This window comes from Pipistrellus kuhlii, unplaced genomic scaffold, assembly GCF_014108245.1.
Source record: "Pipistrellus kuhlii isolate mPipKuh1 unplaced genomic scaffold, mPipKuh1.p scaffold_m20_p_2, whole genome shotgun sequence".
Taxonomy (NCBI): domain Eukaryota; kingdom Metazoa; phylum Chordata; class Mammalia; order Chiroptera; family Vespertilionidae; genus Pipistrellus; species Pipistrellus kuhlii.
The window spans coordinates 119,769,738-119,786,698 of NW_023425515.1; the positions used below are offsets into that span (position 1 = coordinate 119,769,738).

The following is a 16,961-nucleotide window of genomic DNA, read 5'->3' on the forward strand; positions in this document are numbered from 1 at the left end:
CAGCCTGCTTGCTCAGTCGTGATCAACTGTTCAGTTGTTTGGTCATCTCTTACTAAGCCCCCTGCTGGCCTGCTTGCCCTATGCAGCTTGCTTGTTCAGTTGTTTGGTGTCCTTTGCTAACCCCCTGCTGGCCGGGTCACCCCACGCAGCCTGCTGTTCAGTCATTTGGTCATCCTTCACTAATCCCCTTGCTGGCCTGGTCATCTCACACAGCTTGCTTGTTCAGTCATTTGTTTGTTCCTCACTATAGGCAGCCATCTTGTGAGGGTGTGAGGGTCAATTTGCATATTACCTCTTTATTATATAGCAGGAGGATAGTGGAAAATCCTTAATCATTCGGTAAATTGAAAGGTCAATACTAGCTTATATGTGAAATATAATTAAGAGTCAACATGACCAAGAATTCTTCAATGCTCTAACCTCAGAAATTCCTTAAAATTAGAAAGCAATGCTGGATGCTTTTAGCATATCAGAATATAGTTCATCAGAACTTTTAATTTTATAGATTAAAAAAAAATCCTGAAAAACATTGAGACTTAGCCCAAATTTCAAGACAGTGACATAATGTGACCCAATACTGAATACCTCTCAGCAGGTTCAAATAACAGGGGGTCAACTGCAGAAGAAAAGCTCTATCTCTAACACCACACTCTGTCCTTGTGGCCCAGAGTTTACAAAATGGAAACCAGAATCTTTTTAAATTATGATTCTCAGCAACCTGATAATTAGCACTGTGCCATCCTAATGTATCTATATATATAAAAGCCTAATATGCAAATTGTCCCAACAGGAGTACATGTAGACCGATCACTTGCCATGATGTACACTGACCACCAGGGAGTGGCGCAGAACGAAGGGAGGCAGTCAGAAGGCCCCAGTCGGCCCTGATCACCAGCCAGGCCTAGGGACCCTAACCATGCAGAAATTTCATTCATTGGGCCTCTAGTTACTTATAATGGTCATTAGTAGCAACTCTCACTCGGTACATGTGTTATGGCTAAACAATATCAAAATCAATTGTGATTAAATAAGACTGACAAACAGTATTAAGCAAACTTTTTTTTTAATGTAAACTGACTTAAAGAAAAAGGAATGAGTTTGTTCATCATCATTAAGAAAGAATATATGACATCAATTAAGTCTCATCTACTTTAAAGTGAAGAATTAAACACAAAATTACCTTTGAAGGTTTCAAGTTCCTTCCTGTAGAAAAAGAAAAAAAGAAAATGTAGATTTAAAATAATCTATTTCCAGTGAAAACTGCTCTTAGATTATAATAAAAATGTATGTACTTTAAAAGCCCAGTGATATGACTGGATGCTTGCATATCAATATTTTATTGTAATTATAAATATAACTAGACTAAATCTACTATTTTCAGTTTTTCTATTACACTATTAATTGCTCAAGAAAATTCTGCCAAAATTTAAAATTCTGAAATACTTATAAGAAAACACAGAGCATTTTAATACCAGCTATGAGCCATCTTGTATATATAATAATCAACTTATAAGAACACTTAATTGTCCTTCCACTAATAAACTTTAAATAATAGAGTTTTAAGATCTCTAATTAAAAATTATCCAGAATAAGGGCAGTTATTTCCTCATTTAAATAAAAGGGGAAGCGAGTATCAAAAGACTGAGGTCTATAACTCATGCTGACACAAAAGGGCCAAGCCTCCAGGAAATTCTGTGTTTGACAATTTTGTCAGTGTCAATGAAGGATGCTAAAATACAAAGTTTCCTGGGAAAATGTAAAGCGAGAGCAAACAAAAGAAGGAACACAAAACAAAACATTTTTTACAAAGAAGTTGATGCAAGTATGTCCAGGTTTTCCTTCATAAAATTATAATTCCATTTTTTTTATTATTAGTACTAATAAAAATAATTTTAAGAAGGTAAGTTTACTTAATAAAGGCAGAATGACCAGTCACTATGACATGCACTGACCACCAGGGGGCAAACATTCAAGGCAGGAGCTGCCCCCAGTGGTCAGTGCACTCCCACAGGGGGAATGCTGCTCAGCCAGAATCCAGGTTCACTGCTGCTAAGTGCAATGGCGGTGGCTGGAGCCCACTGCCACAGTGCTAAGGAGCAGTAAGTCAAGTGCTAAGGAGCAGCAAGTAGGTGGGCGTTAAGGAGTGAGTGGTCCCAGGCTGCCAGAGGGTGTAGGCTGGTTTGAGGGACCCGCTCGAATGCACAAATATCATGCACCGGGCCTCTAGTCTATAATAATCTATAATAATAAAAGCATAATATGCTAATTAGACCATACGTCTTTCTGGACGACCTTCCAGACAAAGCTGGGGCTGCAAGGGAAGCCCAGGTCCTACGTGCCGGAGGAAAGCCAGTGCTGGCACCGGGGGAAGGAAAGCCTACTCTTGCACAAATTTTGTGCATTGGGCCTCTAGTGTTATTAGAAACAGTAATGACAGTAATCTGTGTGAAACTGTCTTCAGGTTCATCTTTTCTATAAAGGGACATCCTTGGCATCCAATTGGCTATCTCCCTTATCTAAACTCATAAAACGTTTAGTTCTATCAATGTTATAACACCTCATGCACTTTTAATGCAGTTATTTCCGTACATGTATCATCTCTACAGTTACATTACAGAGCTCCTGAAGTGCACAGATCACGTTTCATCTGCCCTGTCCATCATACATGTGCAGAGTCACAGTCGGACCCACCCTAGCAAATCATGATTATCAAGTACTATAACTACAGATTGGCTAAGAATACCTGCTTTTTCAAAGAAGCCCTTACTATGACTAGAGAATTTTATTCTTATATTTAAAAAAAAAAAACTTGGTCACATAGTATCTCATTTGATAACTTGTTTGCCATTTTTTATAAATGGAGTCTCTTATTTTTTCAGTTCAACAGTATTTTCAGAAGATCAAATAAAAAGAAAGAATTGAAATGCCTTCTTTTAGATTTTACATTTTAAATTTTACTCAATTCAGCAAGTGCCTTTATAAAATTTAGCATAACAAAAATGTGAAACTAATACATTCAACAAACAGCACAAGACTCAAAGTCTAATAATACTTCTAAAGGGTGAAATTGCTTTTTAATCATTTTCTCTTCAGGAGTTGAGTTATGAGGGCAGCATAAAAACAAACAAACAAAAAAAAGAGCATCAGATTAATAAATAAATCTATGGAATGTTGCAAGAAGTATATTAACTCTGTATATGTCTAGAAATCAACTAAATCAGACACACAGATGCGAACTTGACAAATTGGAACCAGTGGATAAATGTCTCCACAAACACAAACATATCACAGATGGAAGCACACTTTCTCTACATATTACGCCGTTTCCCATGTTAAAAATCTAAAACAATGATTCTTTAGGGCAAAATATCACATTCAAAATGCCAACTGTAGAATCAACTTTAACATTTTCCTTAACACTTGAAAACGTTTAGAGGAAAATTCTTTTAAAGTATGGTCAGCGACATTTTCTGTATAGAAAACACCTGCAGAGACACCCTTTGTTATGTCTGAAGGACAGAGTCTGTGACTGTGACTACCTGTTCATAGGAAAGATCTCACATAACTTCTTCCAAAAGGACCACTACCACTTACAATTACCAACGCTGGTGTTCCCCAGCATTCTGAGGCCATGAAAATGTGTACTTACAGGCTTGGTGGATTTGTGATTAACAGAGTAGAAGGGATGGGAACAGAGGTGGCCATCAGCTAGAAGTACATTTCCTCAAGACTGCCTAGCTCTTAAAAGTCCCTGTTGTTAATCCTTACACAGATACTACCTAGGGGATGTGTTACAGAACAAGACATTTTTAACACATTATCCTGAAAAGCAGCTAGTTCATCATAAAAACTGTGCTAAGTTCTTATTTATCATGCTATTGATATAGTTTCATATATTTATCTATTTGGGGCAAGCATAACCTAGAAGTAATAAAATTATAGGATCCTAGAATCTTGGCAGTTAATGCTGAAAATAATCTGAGTAATATGGTAACAAAGAGATTTGGAATTTTAAAAATTGATCCCCAAAAAGATAATGAAGGTCTAGGAAACTTGCAAGAAAATGACTTTCCTAGACTTGTTTTCCATGAAAATTTATTTGATTTGAAGGGGGAGGCAGGTAGTTGAGACAAGTAAGATGAAGAAGGATGAGACAGAGATAAGGAATATTTGTGTTCTAACTGTAAAATATGTTGTTCTTACTCTACATATTGTACAAAGCACCCACATACATTATCCTCTATAACCTACAATACCCTATTGTAGGTGCTAACATCCTCATTTACTACATGAGAAAAATGAAGCTTGAGGCTGAAAGGCCACACATCTAGTAAGTGATAGGACTGGGAATAAAAGCCGCACCTCTCTTTGGCTCCGTGTGTGTGCAATCTTTACTAGCCAGAATGCAATTCAAGGACCAAATGCAACCTATCTCGATGTAAGTGTGACCTACCAAAGATATTTGAGCCTCACCTGGAAGACACCTAAGTAGAACAACAAGTCTATTGAGTACCAGAGTCATGCATATGAAACTCAGAGCTATCACAAAATTTCTGAGCAACATCTGGATCCATCCAGCTCTGAGGAAGTACATTCTTTTAGGAAATTGTTGAAAGTTAACAGCCATCATTATGGATACCCCAATTTTATATGTACAAGAGAAATTACAAAAGCTATTTATAGGTATTCTCCCCCTACAACTCTATGTTTAATGCATGTCATTTTCATTAGATAATGAGGCCCTTTAATGCAGAAATGGTTTAAACCATCTATTAGATAATGAGGCCCTTTAATGCAGAAATGGTTTAAACCATCTATTGAAATGTTTTTTCAAAAGTAGACAGTGCTATTGGACTCTTCCCTAGGAACATACATAAAGCTGTATGTCTTCCTCTGTCCACTGTGAGAATCCCTGTCATTATAAGCCACCATTACTGTTGGGAATTGGTAATATCCCACCTTTTGTAGGAGGTAGGAATCTATTGTCTATGCTGGGAACATCCATGAAATGTATGACAAAATATCATTTCTCTGTACACAATGGAGAATGCATTGATATCAACATCTGGGACTGATTCAATATGTTTCAACTCAAAAGTTAAGAAAAGATAAGTTCAAGGGGTCTGATGCTGGATCCTAAACAGCCAGTGTATTTCATGTAACTCAATCACCTTCTCAACTCTAATAATTGCTGCTCTGGCCATTCTACAAGCTCTGATGGATGAGAAAATGTACTGGAGTCTATTTGCATCGGAGGTGTGTGAAAAATTATCATTTGTTCTCCATTCTCTCCACCCTATCCAGATGTCTGCCCAGATTTTCTAGAAAACTACAGAGGTGCACACATTGTACATATGTGTGTATGTGTGCATGCATACAAACACACACACACACACACACACACACACACACTCTCACACAACCAACCTTTTATTTATGTATTATCTTCTCAGAGCGAGAGAGAAAAAATCATTCATTTACTTTTCAGGGCATATTTTTAAAGATGAAAGAGGTTTACTTTTTTAAAAACTCTTCTCTTGTGGGTCAGATAACAAAAAGTTTTATTTTTGGTAACAATATTTGAACTTTTATCAAATATCAAGCCAAAGAATTTTAATATGTATTGTATGCAAATTGGATTTTTAAGCAAGTAAGTTATGAAATGCTGAGTCAAACAAATTTCTTTACTAGAGACATTTTCAGAAGCCTTCATACACTGAGATGTATTGCCTCCCTGAGGCAAATACAGGGTAAAGTGTTTCTGAAACTGAACTGATCATGGAATTTTTATCAGTGGCTATTTTCTCAGTCTACTATTCCATGTGAAACACTTCAGGGAATGTTGCAGCTAATAAAAAAATTTTAGGAGAATCCAAGATGGCTGCACAAGTAAACACCTAGCTGCAGCCACACACAACAATTTCAATAAAATACAACTAAAATATAAAATGGACATTACCCAGAACTACAGGAAAGTCGACTGACTGGAAATTCTACAACGAGAAGCAAGGAGAAAACCAGAAGGAATAGCAGAGGAGCTGTAAAAGCCTTAGGTACGGAGACATGGCGCGCATGGAGAGGACGGAGCCGTTGAGGAGGGGAGGCTGAGTGCCTGGCTGGCGTTCCCTAGCGGGAAGGAGATAAAAGCTCCGACTGTGCTGGGCCCCAGTTCCAACTGCTCTGAACCCCATTTCTAGGCCAGACCCCGGGGACCCAGGCTCACACAGAGGGAGCTGGGCTGTAAGGCGGAATCCCGGGGGAGCGGCAAAAGGAGGTCCTGGAGGTGCGCACATTGCGCACAGGGACGGTTGGCTGTGCTGTGGGATTGCCTTGGCGGGAAGGAGACAGGGGCTCCAGACTGCTCTGAACGCCACCTCCAACTCCACTTCCAACTGAACTGAACCCCAGTTCCGGGCTCATTGGGGGAGAGCCTAGACTGTTTGGTAGCAGGCGAAAATCGAGGGCACCTTTCTCTCAGAGGTGCTTGCAACAAGTACTGAAGGACCCTGGGGATTACTGAGACTCAGGAACTGCATAGGGCAGGGCTGACGGAAGCCAAGGCTGTAGGCTCCACCCTGAAACCCTGCCTCATCAGGGAAGCTGCGAAAATACCGAGACAACGAAATAGATCACAAACGAAAGAAATGGAGGACAAAAAGCGACTGGATATAGAGTTCAAATCTACGTTTATAAGGTTTTTCAAGAATTTCCTAGAAAAGGTTGATAAGACCTATGAGGATATGAAAAGGGATCAACTAGAATTAATAAAGAATCAACAAGAAATGATAAGGGATCAACAAGAAATAAAGAATACATGTCTGAAATAAAAAATATTTTACAGAGTCCTAAAAACAGAAGGGAAGATCGCAAGAATCAAGTCAAAGATTTGGAACATAAAGAGCCAGAAGACACTCCTCCACAGAAGCTAGAAGGCAAGAGAATCCAGAAAATTGAAGATAATGTAAGAAACCTCTGGGACAACTTCAAGCGAACCAACATCAGAATTATGGGGCTCCCAGAAGATGAGAGAGAGCAAGATATCGAAAACATACTGAAAGAAATAGTGACAGAAAACTTCCCCCACCTGGTGAAAGAATTAGACTTACAAGTCCAGGAAGCGCACAGAACTCCAAACAAAAAGAATCCAAAGAGGACCACACCAAGACAAATCATAATTAAAATTCCAAGAGCAAAAGACAAAGAGAGAATATTAAAAGCAGCAAGAGCAAAGCAGGTAGTTACTTATAAAGGAGCACCTATACGATTGTCAGCTGATTTCTCAACAGAAACCATGCAGGCCAGACGGGAATGGCAAGAAATACTCAAGGTGATGAATAGTAAGAACCTACAGCCAAAGATAATCTACCCAGCAAAGCTATCACTCAGAATCGAAGGCCAGATAAAGAGCTTCACAAATAAAAAAAAGCTAAAGGAGTTCATCACCACCAAACCAGAATTATATGAATTGCTGAAGGGGGTTCTTTCGAAAGAGAAAGTAAATAAAGATAAAAATTATGAACAATAAATACATAACTATCAACAAGTGAATCTAAAAACCAAGGAAATTAAAAAAATATATCTGAGGAACAATATTAACTGTTGAATATAATAGAATCAGAGGTACGAAAGGGGAGTGAACTGACGATTCTTGGGGAAAAGGGGAGAGGGAGATGTGGGAAGAGACTGAACATAAACTGTGCACCTATGGATGAGGACAATGGGGAGTGGGGAAAGAGCAGAGGGTGGGGCGGGAACCTGGTGGAGGAGAGCAATGGAGGGGGGGGGGGGGCGGGGAGAGAGAGGAGCATTTGTAATAACATGAACAACAAAAATTTATTTAAAAAAAAAAAAAGAAAAACAAAGTTGGAGGAATCACAATACCAGATTTCAAGTTATACTACAAAGCCACCTAACTCAAAACAGCCTGGTACTGGCATAAGAACAGGTATATAGACCAATGGAAAAGAAGAGAGAACCCAGCAATTGACCCAAGTCATTATGCTCAATTAATATTTGACAAAAGGAGTCAAGATAGTCTCTTCAATAAATGGTGTTGGGAAAATTGAACAGATTCATGCAAAAAAATGAAATTAGATCACCAACTTACACCATACACCAAAATAAATTTAAACTGGGTAAAAGACCAAATCATAAAAATCCTAGAAGAAATATAGGCAGCAAAATCTTCGACATCTCTTGTAGCAATATGTTTACGGATATATCTCCTAGGACAATGGAAATTAAGGAGAAAATAAACAAATGGGACTACATCAAAATAAAGAGCCTCTGCATAACAAAAGAAACCATCAATAAAATAACAAGAATGCCCACTTATTAAACAATAAAAAAAAAATAGACTCAGAGACATAGAAGCATCAAACAGATTCAAACCTCAGAGGGAAGGCACAGGAGGGTGGAGGGGGTAAGAGATAAACCAATGAGCTCATATGCATATATGCATAACCTACAGACACAGACTATACAGTGGTAAAGGCTTGGGGAAGAGGTGGGTGGGAGGGCAATGGGGGAAAAAAAGGAACATATGTAATACTTTCAACAATAAAGATTTATTTAAAAAAAATTTTAATTCAATTTTACATTTATCAAAAATAACACGCAGGCATTCCTTAACTCCAATAATACCACAAGGGTTTGTTTATGATGAAGATTAGTCCCTTGCCCCAGATCTCTCCACCTTTCTGTTCTTTCACAAGCAGCCACATCCAATTCTTTCAATTATTTTTCCTGGTATTTACCTCCATTATTTCTAAATAATATTCCAACACTAATATTTATTCATTTTTAATTTTAAATATTACTTACTGATTTCTTGCTGTGGAACATAAGATAATATATATTATTAGTTTATTTTCTATTTATTTTGGTCCATTTCATGTTGAAAGATTTCCTCATCTTCCCAATAAGTAATATTGCAATTGTGGCTTAAATCCATATTATACATTTAATTATTATAAAGTTATATAAATATTGTTTGCAACAGAATCATGTAATATACATACATGGTTCTCGATATATGCCCACCAATTGGAACAGTGGCACAACCAGAATGACTGGTGGCTATGATGAGCATTGTGGCAGCCAACCAGCCTGATTCAGGCCTCCATCACCCCCAACATCCCGATCAGGAGCAGGGACAGCCAGCCAACTGCCCACAGCCCCTCCCTTCTGCTGGCCCGGCCTGATGGGCCCCCATTGGGGTAAGTCAGCCAAACCCCACCTGTGCACAATTTTGTGCACCGGACTCTAGTTTCTTCTTATAAAACTGTGTTTTCCCGTAGTGTTAATAGTTGCCTTGTTTGCTCAGTTTTTAAAAAACACTTATCACTAATTAATCATCAAGCTCTCCATCAGAGCTTATAAAACTACTCTCAATATGGTCAAGCAGATCAGACAATCTATTAGCTTCATTCCTCCCCACCCCCCCAAAAACTCTGCTCATGGAATCGCCCAGAAGTCTCCTGCTTCGGTCTGATGCTCTCTAGCCTGCTGAAACTTCTCTTCATCAGATTCTGAGAATTCCCTTTGCTTCTTTTCTAAATTAGATGGATCCTTTTAGGGCAAGTCACCTCTTTTTGTGTTCATCCTTCCTTCTTGGTTTTCTCCTTTGTGCATAGAGCACATCCTCCAGCCGTTTCCCGGTAGTGTGCACATGAGCTAAATTTGAGCCTTTGTATGCCAGGAAGTGACTTTTCCTCACACTTGATGAAAACTTTGCTAAGTATTTATAAAGTAAGATAAAGTCAAAACTATTTTCAACTTCCAGTGTTCGAAAAAGTTGAAGTTCTTTGGATTTTTAATCATTAATATAAGACCTTAATAAAGGCTTTTTTAAAATCTTTATTTCTAAAGAAGTAAATTTATAAAATTATGTATTAACGATGGCTCTTTACCCGCTAATTTTTCCAAGTACTTAGTAGACCCTTTCAAACTCATATCCTTCCATTCTAAACAATTTTTCTGTATTACCCCTTTAATAAATTAGCTGTCCATTCTATTTGAGAATGAGGTACCAAAAAGTTGATTGTAGAAATCCTTTGCAGAGGTGTAGGGCTCATCTTTAGAGGATGTTAAGATGCAGACCCAGCTGCTTCATTTCCCCAAATGTCCTTATCTACAGGTTTTTTTCTGATGCTGGTCAGTTTCTCAGATAAGGCCTCTAATATTTGCATAGAAAATTTAAGTTTGGCTGCCAGAATTGCCAGAATGAAAGAGGCCTAAAGAGCCTTACAGTTTAATACGTAGACTTTCAGTTAATTCTTTTATTTTCAATACTAGAGGTCCAGTGCATGAAATTCATGCATGGAAGGGCAGTGTCCCTCAGCCCAGCCATCTGGTTTAGGCCTGATCCCTCAGCAGTCGGACATTCCTCTCACAATCTGGTACCGCTGGTTCCTAACTGCTTACCTGCCTGCCTGTGTGATGGCCCTAACCACTCCCCTGCCAGCCTGATCACCTCCAAATCCCCTTCCCTGCCGGTCTGATCTCTCCCCCAACTAACCTCCCCTGGTGGCCTGATGGCCCCTAACTGCCCTCCCCTGCCAGCCTGATGGCTCCCAAATACCCTCCACTGCCAGCCTGATCTTGCCCCAAATTGCTCTCCCCTGCCTGCTTGATCTTGCCCCCAACTGCCTTTCCCTCCAATTTCCTTCCCCTGCTGGCCTGGTCATACCCAACTGCCCTCCTCTGCCAGCCTGATCTTGCCAATTGCCCTCCCCTGCAGGCCTGATCTCACCCTCAACTGCCCTCCCCTCCCGGCCTGGTCGCACCCAAATGCCCTCTCCTGCTGGCCTGATCACCCACAACTGCCCTCCCCTGCTGGCCATCGTGTGGTAGCCATCTTGTGACGGCCATCTTATGTCAGCCATCTTGTGATGACATGAGGGTGGCCATCTTAGACATCCATCTTGTGATGATGTCATGCAAAGGTATCACACACCTAGGGTTTTATTATATAAAATATAATAAAAAAGGTTTTTAGCTCAACCTTCCCTAAAATTGTGTCCAGACTCCTCAAATCTGGAACCTCTTGGGTGTTACTTAACATCACCTAATGAGCAAGGGTTCAGGTAATCATGTGGCTGAGCAAAAGATCAAGAGGTCTAACTTCTCCATATATGTACTTTCAACACTTTTTACCTCCTGAGGCTCATAGTGCTTTCAAATGCTGAGCCTTTCTGGAGTTCTGAGGAACACATCAACATGCTTCATCCCCTGTGCAGGTACCTGAGCCTCAGCTCAGCCTTCAGTTTCCATGGCTCTGCTAAGTCAGCTTCCACTCATCATCTACCTTCTCTGCTCCAAAATGTGGATAGCATTGCCTTTTCTGGTCTTTTTGTTCTTGTGAATTATAACTTTTAAAAAATTACTTATTATCATTTTAGGGTTTCAGTGAAGATAGTGAAATTCTGTACCAAGCAAAACTAATTTGGTGTCATTGCACTAACCTTCACCATATTTCCAGTTTTGATACCTAAAGATTGAGTAGAAGTAAATAAGAAAGAGCTTAATTTGTAAATAAGCCCTGACTGGTCTTGCTCAGTGGATAGAGCATTGGGCCATGAATTGAAAGGTCCCAGGTTCAATTCCGGTCGAGGGCATGTACCTTGGTTGCAGGTTCGATCCCCAGTAGGGGGCATGCAGGAGGCATCTGAGTGATATTTCTCATCAATGTTTCTAACTCTCTATCCCTCTCTCTCCCTCTCTGTAAAAAGTCAATAAAAATATATTTTAAAAAATGTAAATAAGACATCTTTGAATAGTAAATGTTGTACATGATTTACTACTTAAAAGATACTCTTTGATCTACATTTGACTGAATAAAACTGCTCTTTCTCAATGTTGTCAACTCAAATTATTTCTACTGAAACCAATTATTAATTAGCCTAATATATGTATTCATACATGTGTGTAGCTTAACTGAATAAATTTCTTCCAAAAGGTAACTTTGAAAAAGATATTTCAACCCTGGCCGATGTGGCTCAGTTGATTGAACATCATTCCATGAACCAAGAAGTTACCGGTTCGATTTCCTATCAGAGCACATGCCTAGGTTGCAGGCTTGATCCCTGGTGGAGGGTGTACAGGAAGCAGCTGGTTAACGATTCTCTTTCTGATCCATTTTTTTTTCTTCTCTCTCTCCCTCTCACTTCCTGTCTTTCTAAAATCAATAAATACATATTTTAAACAGAAGGAATATACTTCATCCTCTTACATGGTGAATAAAATAAGCTAAGCATTTCATAAAGATTATAGTTTATAAATGTTATTAAGCAATGTTTCATATTCAGTATTTCTACTATTTGTGTTTAGAAAGCAAATTAATTAGAATTAAGTATTACCATTGATTCTGTGACATAATAGGCCTGCTTTTATTTTGCCTTTAAAAAAAAAAAAAAAACCACACTTGTCTCCTATCTTCCATAATCCTCTAAGACAGTATCATTACTTCTATTTTACAGATAAAAAAGCCACATAGGTCATTTGCAAAAGGTCATACAGGTAGCAAGTGGCTGAGAAGAAATTCTGGCTTAGATCTGCAAGGACTTTTCACAATAACCAAAACCAATTATATTTCTGTTAATACTTTTGAATTAAATTAGTAGTAATCCTTTCAGGATAAAAATATGAGTTCAATTTAAGTCACATGTCTAATACCTTAGTAAACAATTGAATGTAAAATACTTTGAGATTTATTGATATTTATTTTATAAAGATGCTATAAGAATTAACTCCCCAATGATGAATCGACATTTTATATTATATTATTATTTTATTTTTAATATGTTTTTATTGATTTCTGAGAAGAAGAGAGAGGGAGAGATAGAAATATCAATGATGAGAATCATGGATCAGCTGCCTCCTCCTTGCCCGCCACTGGGGATGGAGCCTGCAACCCTGCAACCCGAGCCCACATGCCTTTGACCAGAAGTGAATCTGGGACCCTTCAGTCCTCGGGCTGATGCTCTATTCACTGAGCAAAACCAACTATTTCAAGAATCTGCATTTTAAACATTCTTTCCAGGTGATTCTTATGACTCATTAACATTTACTAGTAAGACTCAGCCCTGGGAACACATGGACCTAAGAATTTCAGAATATTCAGTTTTCATCTCTATCCCTTGGTACTTTATCACTGTGATAATCCACAATACCTACATTTTAGCTTCACTTTAAAACATTTTTTAAATGTTTTTAATCCTCACCCAAAGATATGTTTTTCTATTTTATTTTATTTATTTTTTAAATATATTTTATTGATTTTTTTACAGAGAGGAAGAGAGAGGTATAGAGAGTTAGAAACATCCATAAGAATCATCCATCAGCTGCCTCCTGCACACCCCCCACTGGGGATGTGCCCACATCCAAGGCACATGCCCTTGACCAGAATCAAACCTGGACCCTTCAGTCCACAGGCCAACCCTCTATCCACTGAGCCAAACGGGTTTTGGCTTTGATTTTAGAGAAAGAGGGAAAGAGAGAGAGGAAGAGAAGGGGAAAAGGAGGATAGAGGGAGAGAGAAAGGTCTGAAGGGAGGGAGGGAGAAATATGAGACAGAAACATCGATTGGTTGCCTCCCATACCCATCTGACCGGGGATCAAACCCACACCTAGGAATGTGCCTGACTGGAAATTGAACTCTCAACCTTAGGTGCAAGGACAACATTCCAACCAACTGAGCCACATGGCCAGGGCTTAATTTCACTTTTTTTTTAACCTCTTATATGCCAGTAACCAGCACTTCCTGCCAGCAATCCATTCTTCCTACTGCCACACTATAGATCCAAAATTACTCAATCTACCAATCATCTTAAAATCAAAAGTATACTCTGCCAAACCTGTCCTCTCCCACTTCCACCAAATCTGCTCTGCAGCCTCAGCAGGACTCCAATCTCATGGCTTTTGTTTTCTTTCACCTATTAACCCTCCTATACTTCCTGCTCTGCCCAGATGACAACCTCAGGCTCCCTCACCAGCTACTGTGGGTCTCCCCATGGACTTCTGAGGACCCATTCTGCACCTTCAACTCTTCCCACAATGTCACTGTACAACTTGGCATGTCACAGTTAGCTTAGCAGGCTATTATCCTTAGACCTCTCTCCCCTTTCCTGTTCAGGTCAGCCTAGTGATAATAATCCCTATAACAACTTTCACTTACAGAGCACTTATTGCATTTGATAACAATCATCTCATTTAATCCCCACAACAGCTCTGTGAGGCGGGTACATTATTTTTCTCACTATTATAAACTGGAAATACTGAAACTAAAAGAGATAAAATAATTTGCCTAAGGTCTCACAGCCAGTATGTGATAAGATTGAGATTAAACCCCATCTAGCTCCTATCCACAGCCTGGGTTCAGATTCCTTTCCTCCTGATCTGGTAATAAAAAAAGGAGAAAATAAAGAAAAGGGGGAAAGCATTAGCCACTTGGGTAAAACAAAGTCAAGGCAACAATTTCTTAGAAAGCTTTGACCACTATTCTGCTCCCCTCAATTTTTCACTCTATCTTTTTTTTGTAGAATTCATCTTCATAAAATGGCAAAAGATAATGGTACAAAAAATATACATATCCTTTTTGGAAAGCTTATTAATAAGATTTACATTTGAAACATTTTTTAGCAGTCCAAACTTATAAAGAATAGCATGTGAAGTACTGTGAAAAATTGAGATTGAAAATTAATATTGTGGCCATTTTTCAAACTCACCTCTTATTTTTCTTATAGTTCTCCAGTTGTTGGGACTGCATGTGTTTGCATCTTTCTAATTCACACTGTGCACATAAATCCTCCAGATTCAGCAGATGGTTTTCTACCTCCTCAAAACTATTTTCTAAATGCACTGAAAAGATATAAGATCAAAAGAACAAACATTAAAAATCAGAATCCTCAGTTATGGAGAAAAGTATCCAAAAGTTAAAAGTTTAAACTGTTACCATTGTTTTGCATTTACTTAATATTCCTTATTAAACTTTCTTGAAGCAAAATAAAATACACTGACCAACATTAAAACATACTTCAAATTATCTTTTTTGAGTATATTTTAATATTTCAAATATTTTTTAAGATATAACTTTCCATAACACTCTGTTAACCAGGATGATGAGGAAACAGTATCTTAATTAATCTAAAATTATATCATAATTATTCTATATACCAACCACACATGAATAATCAATTTCAAATGAACACAGCAAAATATAACTATCACAAATTATACTGAACATAATGTAATATTTGAGATTTCATTACTTTAGTATTTGTTTTGCCCCATATCATAAGTCTGCAGGGAACTGTAGAGATGTACAAATAATCAGTAAACATACTCAGTGTTGGTGGGAAGACACTCAGCTCTGTCCACCAATTAGTCTTCTGCTACTCTAATTTGCCTTTAAGCTACAGAGCTTTGCAGCTTTATTGAAACATGGAGATCATCTAGTCAAATCCTTCACTTAAAAGATTCAAGACTAAAACCTGTGGAAATTATTTCAGCATGCTGCCCAACATCACCTAGCTAGGGAAGGGCAGTCAGGAATCAGAACTGAATCCCTTATGCAGTGCACTACAATGATTTCTAATTGATAAGGTGCTAAATAAACCAAGACCTCACAGCTATAGGGGTGAGGACTGGTTTTCTTAAACAGAAAAGTTTTAGAGGTCAATGATTTTAGAACTCAAACAGCATCGTGGCAATTTACTTGAGTACAAGGATTGTCTTTTCATCTTTGTATTCCAGTGTCCTTGTACTCAAAGAGCTTAAAATAAAGAGTAGGTATATTTCAATGACAACACAGCCACAAAGACCTAGGTACAAGGTGCAGTGGGAACTCAAGGAGTGACATCTAACACAGATGGGAGAGAAGGTGGGAGAGGCTCAATACAAGCTCTGATTCCCAAGTCAGGAAGTCACAGCCTTCCAGGGGGGCAAGGGTCAGCAGTGAAGAAGCTGGCTGTGCAGTTTTCACTGGGTAACTGTAATACAATTACAATGTGTCAAATTCCTTCATTTATCCATTGGATTTTCATATGACTTTTAAATTGTTTTCATTTATCCATTGGATTTTCATATGACTTTTAAATTGTTTTTTAATGCTCACCTAAGGATATGTTTTTATTGACTTGGGGGAGAGAGAGAGAGAGAGAGAGAAACATCCATCAGTTGCCTTCTGTATACACCCCAACAGGGGATGGAACCTGCAACCTAGGTATGTGCCCCTTCTAGGAATTGAATCCCGTAACCTTTTGATGACACTAAAACCAACCAACTGAACCACCTGGCTAGGGCTCATATGACTCTCTTTTCCTTTTCCTTTTTTTTTTTTTTTTTATAAGTTGTTTTTGTACTGATATGAGAGAGGGAGGAAGGGATGGGAATAGAAAGATAGAAAGATCTATGAGAAAGAAACATCGATTGGCTGCCTTCTGAATGTCCCTTACTGAGGATTATGCCAGCAACCTGGACATGTGTCTCAACCAGGAATCGAAATGATGACCTCTTGGTTTATGGGTCAATGCTCAGTCACTGAACCACACCAGCTGAGCTCATATGACTTACTAAATAGCTTTTGTAACATCTAAGTTACAAGCAAACTCCTCAAATTTTAACTTGCGACTTTAGGTTTGATGAGATGCAAATTCTGACCTGTTTTTAATTAATCTTTGTTTGATCCAAAGATTTATTAAATCCAGAAACATTCACATTTTCTAATATCCTAAATTTTAACTCTATTAAATCTCTATACTTATAAAATTTCCTCTTACATTTGATAGAGTCTAGAGCTTAAAGATATTGATTGGGTAGAGGCATAAAATTTCACTGAAAAGCAAAATATGATGACAAGTAGCTTAGCATTCCTCTTCAAAGACATTAGATACTGACTTTGATCATATTAATGTATCACTATAAACCACTGGCAAGTCTGGAAAAGGCTGATAACAATGTAG

General features: G+C 38.4%; 1 protein-coding gene across 4 annotated transcripts in view; it reads right to left on the reverse strand.

Annotated features, from left to right (window-relative positions):
* DTNBP1 (dystrobrevin binding protein 1) overlaps positions 1 to 16,961 on the reverse strand; it is a 145,685-nt gene that overhangs the window by 75,534 nt on the left and 53,190 nt on the right. For all 4 annotated transcript variants that reach the window (XM_036448076.2, XM_036448078.2, XM_036448075.2 and 1 more), the window contains exons 6-7: positions 14,727 to 14,859; positions 1,181 to 1,203 (exon numbers count right to left, since the gene is read on the reverse strand). In XM_036448076.2, the coding sequence (XP_036303969.1) occupies positions 1,181 to 1,203; positions 14,727 to 14,859 (156 nt within the window). The remainder of the gene's footprint in view (positions 1 to 1,180; positions 1,204 to 14,726; positions 14,860 to 16,961) is intronic.